This window comes from Danio rerio, chromosome 16 (genome assembly GCF_049306965.1).
Source record: "Danio rerio strain Tuebingen ecotype United States chromosome 16, GRCz12tu, whole genome shotgun sequence".
NCBI classification, from domain to species: domain Eukaryota; kingdom Metazoa; phylum Chordata; class Actinopteri; order Cypriniformes; family Danionidae; genus Danio; species Danio rerio.
The window spans coordinates 58,395,001-58,402,500 of record NC_133191.1 but is presented as its reverse complement, the minus strand read 5'-3'; the positions used below and the strand labels follow the sequence as shown (position 1 = coordinate 58,402,500).

The window sequence follows — 7,500 nt, the reverse complement described above, 5'->3', positions numbered from 1 at the left end:
TGCCGGGAAGGCAGCATATTGCCCGTCACTTCATTTGGGATGTCTGAATCGTTCAGTTTGTAATGCGTACCGAACCGAAAGTCTCGTACCGAATGGTTCAATATGAATAGGAGTAACGATACATTAATAAATTATATATATATATATGATTTCCGCTTCATTCATTCCTCCATGGCGGGGTGCCACACCAAAATTCATCCCACCACAGCTACATTACAGCTTCTTATTAATTCAAAACATTCATTCATTGTTGTTGCTTTTAATAGCGGGTAATAATCACACCAAAACGTATTAAAAGGTAAGTGAATTATAACAGCTCAAACTTTTCTGTTACCGTAGTAGGGTTGTGCGCTATTTGTTTAACACTTTAAGGTTTTGTGCTGACTGACTGACTGACTGACTTACTGACAGTTGCATGATGCGTGAGGCCAGCAAACATGACGTAGCTTTCAGTTAAGATGAACACAGTTTCCATAACTATACTTTATTCATAGATAAAGGTCTGTGGTTCTGCATTCAAATAGTTATCTTATTACGTTAATATCTAATAGTTCGATATTAACGTTATCTTGCTTGAGCTGTTTATTGCCGTTTCACTTTACTCCAGGACGCATTAATACCGATCTCTGTAGGTCTATTAGAGACATTCATAAATATTCCTAGCAAATCTAATAAATGTTGGAGACATACTCAATACATAAACGCACTAAATCACACTTCAGCAGTGTTTATTTGAGAGCGCACAAGAAGATCTGCGCTTTAGCAGTGTGTTTGAGGTTGTGCAAGAAGTTTTGTGCACGAGTAGATAAAATCGGCACGCAAGCAGAGATTGGCATGCTCGTATTAACGTTACATAAATGCGACCTCGACGTGTACTGCACACACCACATTTCTCTATTTGTCATTGAAATACGGCAAAGGTAGTTGGTAAATTTGTGTATATTGTATAATGTATATTTCATTGTCCAGTATGAAAATACCTTTAATATATGTAATGTGAATCAATTTCTCCTTTAGAAATACAAATTTAATGTTTACTTTAAATCAATACACAAATACACAAATGGTAACATTATATTATATATATTAAATAAACATGTCAGTGGTTTAATATATGTCATTTATATTTATTTGAAATGATTTTAGAAAACAAGCAGCAAGAAGGGCTATTTCTATTGCTTATTTTATTATTTTAATTATGAACATAACATGTTTTTTTTATTTGAGTAATATTGTCCTCGTTTGCGAGTCTTTCCTCTGTCCTGTGGATGAATCTGTAAGGTTAATGTGACCGTGTGCAGTTTCTGCGGAGGTGATCAGTGTGAAGTGTTGCTGGATCTGCTGTAAATGTTGAAGATCTTCCTCTTAATACGCAGAAGCTCAACTGAAACATGTTTGTGTCCACGTGACTGAACATGAAGAAAGACTCCAGACGGCAGTTACAGCTCCTCTGATTGGACGATTCGCTCTCCTGCTTTGCCTAATTGGCCGAGACTCTGATTGTTTTTCTCGACGGAGACATATAAATGGCTTTTTTCAGATGGATGTGAAACTGTGGATTTGTTTTGCTCAGATGTGTTTGAGTTTTGCTCGCTCACGGTTCTCTTTTAGACATTCAGACTTCATGATTGATCCAGTATTGAACGATATTGAACTCTTAAAGATGTCATGAACTACCTCACTCTTTTATTCTGTGCTACACTGCAAAAATGCTTTTCTTAAATTATTTCGGTCTTGTTTTCAGCCCAAATATCAGAAAATGCTTAAATCCTGAAGCGTTTTCTAGACAAGTAAAATGTATTGTCCTGTTTTCAGACATAATATGCCAAAATTAAGTGAATTTTTCATTAAAAGAAACTAAATATTCAATGCCAATGGTGTGAGCAAAGTAATCTTATGGCAAAACAAAAAAGAAAGATTATTCTGCTCACCCATTGGCATTGATTATTTAGCTTATTTTATTAAAAAAATAACTTATTTTTGGTATATTATTTCTGATAACAAGACAATATATTTTACTTGTCCAATAAATACTTCTTGTTTTAAGAATTTTAAGATATTTGAACTAAAAACAAGACAAAAACTGTAAATGAAGCAGTTTTTGTGGTTGATTCTCTGCTCAGCTTATAATAGTATCAATATTTTGCATCAATAGACAGAATATTTTATTGTACATCTATTTTCTGTGCTGTTTTTGAGCCTGATAGGAACGCTCTGAGTGGGCGGGGCCAAATGTAGACTAAGAAGTACACACCCATAGCTGCGATTGGCTGACAGTTTTACGTATTACAAGGCTATACAGGAAAACCTTGCCTAATTAACCTAAAGCCGTTAAATGTCGCTTTAAGCTGAATAGTATCATGCAAAATAACTAGTAAATAAAATATAATGTGCTGTCATCATGGCAAAGAGAAAATAAATCAGTTATTAGAAATTCATTTCTTTAATTTTCTTTTCGGCTTAGTTTCACTATTAATCTGGGGTCACCACAAATGAACCGCCAACTTATCCAGCATATGTTTTACGCAGCGGATGCCCTTCCAGCTGCAACCCAACACTGGGAAACACTCATACACTACAGACAATTTTGTTTACCCAATCCACCTTTACCACGTTTTTGGACTTGTGGGGGAAACCGGAGCGCCTCAGAGGAAACCCACGCCAACATGGGGAGAACATGCAAACTCCACACAGAAACGCCATCTGACCCAGCTGGGAATCGAACCCGCGATCTTCCTGCTGTGAAGCGTTTTTGCTACCCACTGCTCCACCGTGCAGCCCCAGTTATTAGAAATGAGTTATTAAAACTATTGTTTAGAAATGAGTCAGCAAATCTTTCCATTAAGTAACACTTGGAAAATATATACAGTTGAATTCAGAATTATTTCCCCCAAATTCTGTTTAATGAAAAGATGTTTTCAACACATTTCTAATCATAACAGTTTTAATATCTCATCTCTAATAACTGACTTATTTTCTCTTTGTCATGATGACAGTAAATAATATTAGACTAGATATTCTTCAAGACACTTCTATACAGCTTAAAGAGACTTTTAAAGGCTTCACTAGGGTAATTAGGGTAAAGTTAGGGTAATTAGGCAAGTTATTGTATAACAGTGGTTTGTTCTGGAGACAATCCAAAACTAATATAGCTTAAGGGGGCTAATAATATTGAGCTTAAAATGGCTTTAAAACAATTAAGAAATTATTTTATTCTAGCCAAAATAAAACAAATAAGACTTTCTCCAGAAAAAAAATATTAGAGGAAATGTTTTGAAAAATTCCTGAATCTGTTCAACATCATTTAGGAAATATTTAAAAAAAAGAAAGTCAGAGGATTGCCAAATAATTCTGACTTCAACTGTAAATACAAGCTATCTTTGTTGAAGTTACAAATACTATATTTTCATGTACTCATGTTTTAAACTCTCTTCAATAGCAGCTCTAGTGTGAAACCTGCAGCTTTGTGTTGTAGATTATGTCGTGATTGTGTGTGTATGTTGTGTCAATATGATTTGTGATGCTCACAGTGAACTCTTCTGTTGTTTCCGCAGTTGTTCCTCTTCCAGTTATTGAGGGGTTTGTCGTATATTCATCAGCGCTACATCCTTCACCGAGACCTGAAGCCACAGAACCTGCTGATCAGCGACACCGGAGAGCTCAAGCTGGCAGACTTCGGTGAGTCTTCTTCACTAATAAATAGCTGGATTATTGCCCATTTTAATTAAATACATTTCATTTCTACATTTAAAAAAAGATGTATTAAATATGGCAAATATTTACATTTTAGATGTTATTTAATCATGATTATATTAATTTAGCATTTTTCATTATTTTCACATTGAAGACAGATGTTACATAATAATAGTATATTATCATATTTAATGATTTATTATGGGCGTCACGGTGGCGCAGTGGGTAACACAATCGCCTCACAGCAAGAAGGTTGCTTGTTTGAGCCTTGGTTGGGTCAGTTGGCGTTTCTGTGTGGAGTTTGCATGTTCTCCCCGTGTTGGCGTGGGTTTCCTCCGGATGCTCCAGTTTCCCCCACAGTCCAAACACATGCGCTATAGGGGAACTGATCAACTAAATTTGCCGTAGTGTGTGAGTGTGAATAAGTGTGTATGGGTGTTTCCCAGTGATGGGTTGCAGCTAAAAGGGCATCCGCTGCGTAAAACATATGTTGGATAAGTTGGCGGTTCATTCCGCTGTGGCGACCCCTGATTAATAAAGGGACTAAGCTGAAAAGAAAATGAATGAATGATTTGTTATATTTAATTATGAGTTATGGGCGTCAGGGTGGCGCAGTGGGTAGCACGATCGCCTCACAGCAAGAAAGTCGCTGGTTCGAGCCCTGGTTGGCTCATTTGTTGTTTCTGTGTGGAGTTTGCATGTTCTCCCTGTGTTGGCATGGGTTTCCTCCAGGTGCTCCGGTTTCCCTCAAAGTCCAAACACATGCGCTATAGGGGAACTGATGAACTAAATTAGCTGTTGTGTATGAGTGTATATGGGTGTTTCTCAGTACTGGGTTGCAGCTGGACGGGCATCCACTGCATAAAACATATGTTGGATAAGTTGGTGGTTCATTCTGCTGTGGAAACCCCTGAATTATAAAGGGACTAATCTGAGAGGAAAATGAATGAATAAGTTCTGAATTATATTATTATATTTGATAATGTTCTGCCACCCAAACAGCAGTATTACTGTATATTGTTGACAGTGTTGTATATCAGCATTTCAGTAATGTGAGAATTGTGCTGTTAAGATCACTCATTGGCCACTTCTCATCATTCAGATTGTCTTTAATGCTTTTATTGGTTGAGAATAGATTGTGGGTGTGTTTGTGTGTCTTTGTGTTTGTGCGGGATTGCTTGTGTTTGTGTGTGTGTGTGTGTGTGTGTGTGTGTTTACATATTTGTTTTGCATGTCTTTATAGCTGTGTGTGTGTGTGTGTGTGTGTGTGTGTGTGTGTGTGTGTGTGTGTGTAACTGCTCCTGCTTGTAGCAGCATATGCCCATTCTTCCTTCTCTTGGCATTACGAATAAACACAGAGCTCTGTGTCATCTGCAGGGCTGCTGCGAGCGTGTGTGTGTGTGTGTGTGTGTGTGAGTGTGTGTGTGTGTGTGTGTGTGTGTGTTTGAGTGTGTGTGTTGTTATTCAGAGGAGAATGATCTGCAACTCATCTCTAATAACTGATTTATTTTCTCTTTGTCATGATGACAGTAAATAATATTAGACTATAGATGTTCTTCAAGAAACTTCTATACAGCTTAAAGTGACATTTAAAGGCTTCACTAGGGTAATTAGGGTAAAGGGTCATGACACCCCCACTTTCGGTTCAGGTCTACCTCAGAATTTTTTCAAAAGATGACTCATAGTGGGCGTGGAGCTCTGCGAGCAAAGGGCAGGAGTGGGCTTGGCCAGCCGGGTAGAAGGAGGGGAGCGAACAACTGATGTCAGTCGGCTCACAAAATGAGACACAAACCGTGAGGAGACGCATGAGTTTATAGTTTACAAAGTTAAAATGCAAAGAAATAAACTGTGATTTAATGCCCTGCTACAGTTGTTTTTCGTAATTTCATACACACACAACCACAATTTATATCATTATAAAGGTAATGGTGTTCATATAAACACTATAAATGAGGATTCTCCCTCAATCCCTCAGGCCCCGTTTACACTAGTGTGTTTTAGTTTGAAAACGCATAAGTTTTGCTACGGTTACGCCATCCGTCCACACTAGCTGGAGTTCTCGAGTGCCGAAAACAGAGCTTTTTGAAAACGCTGGAGAGGCCGTTTTCATTCTAATACGCTGCTGCTCCGTCTCAGTGTGGATGGGGAAAGACGGAGACATCTGAAAACGGAGGCGGGGCTGCAAACGTTCGCCTATCTGATTGGGGCTTTTCCTCAATATTAAGTAGCCCACACACAGTTCAGTCTCGCATCCTCTTCTTGTAAGTTCAGACTTCGCAAGTTTGATCAAGGCTGCAGTCTCTTCTTCTCAGTTTGATATGGAAAACAGACTATACCGAGGACACGCGTAAATCTTCAAAGGGAACAGTGTACTTTATAACTTCATTCACATCACCCTGGCTACGTTGTTTCCCTTTACATACAATAAGTTTATACATTGTAGGAAATAAAGGCAAGCGATCAGTCAATGTACCTGGATTAATTATTAACTTATCTTTGCGCTTAACCAAAACATGTTACCCGTGAACAAGTAACTTAATAGATTCCAATGACCAAAGTCAGGGAATTGGCCTATGTCGTTAGATAAAGACAACAACATGAATGAAATATCACGTTTAGCAAATATAGTGAGATTAGATCCAGCGGGAGATGCGTGATGAGCAGTCCGACAAGCAGAGCTCTCATCTGGGTAGAAATGCTGGAGCGCTTGCCCGAGAGTGTCTGTGTGATCACGTGATGTGCGTTTTCAGCGTTTTGGTGTGGACGGAGAGCTGTTCAGAAACGCTGGGTAAAACGCGAGTGTGGACGCGGATCGTTTTCATTCTACAACGCCGTTTTAAAACTAAAACGCACTAGTGTAAACGGGGCCTCAGTGCAGCAGGTCTTCTGCCCTGTCTAGTTTAACCATTAGCCCTGTTGGTAATCTGCAGGATTTAGGCGAACACAGCAGCACGGCGATGTGTCTAACTGAGAATGAACTCCTGATAAAGGACGACGTCCGCCATTCTCCAATTCTCGTACTGCTCTCCTGACAAAAATGCTAGCTGCACACACACGGCTTTGCTATATCGTTCTGTGTTCTTTTAAATGCATGCGCTCGTCATCAGAGTCGCGCTCTTCCTCTGAGAAGGTAAATTCTTTGTCGCTGTTTAGTACTGTGCTTCTTCACCCGTGTAGCGTGCCATCGTTCAAACAAAAACAAGTAACTAATAAAGCTTGTCATTTGATGCCATGTATCTTGGGGAGCGTGTACATTATCACCTGGCTGGCTCACCTCAGTTCATTTCCATATGAACTGCGCCTTCAATGCGGGCGGGATCATGTTCGCTGTAAAGAGGCGACAGGAGAATCAGTACCGGTCCTTACTTTTGTACGGATTACATGAAAGGAGATTATTTGTTTTCGACTTGAATTAGTTAATGCAAAAGTAGACATATCAAGCGTTCTTTAGAAAGATCTCACATGTTTCTTTGTCGAGTATTTGCCGAGTTTCAGTTCATTTTAATGACGTGTGTTTCCTGACACAGTCTACTGTTGCGCGCTCCTCATGCAGGCTGTTTGTAATGTCAAAGCTTCGTGGGCGTGGCTGCATTAACTCTAATGAGCTCAGACTGAGAAGCTAGACATAGCGTTGGTTTCATACTGATTACTTTATCAAACAATATTTGTTTTCAACATGCATAGCTGCATTTAAAAGTAGACACTTCAAGCTTTATAAAGATATGTGTCTCGTGTCTGGGTGTATTGTTTTCGCGGAGTTTCAGCGCATTTTACTGACGTGTTTCTAAATACAGTTCACGGAGAGAG

The 7,500-nt window shown here is 39.0% G+C and overlaps 1 protein-coding gene across 4 annotated transcripts in view; it reads left to right on the top strand.

Annotated features, from left to right (window-relative positions):
- cdk14 (cyclin dependent kinase 14) overlaps positions 1-7,500 on the top strand; it is a 225,176-nt gene that overhangs the window by 112,614 nt on the left and 105,062 nt on the right. For all 4 annotated transcript variants that reach the window (XM_073925266.1, XM_068214006.2, XM_068214005.2 and 1 more), the window contains 1 exon segment: positions 3,555-3,678. In XM_073925266.1, the coding sequence (XP_073781367.1) occupies positions 3,555-3,678 (124 nt within the window).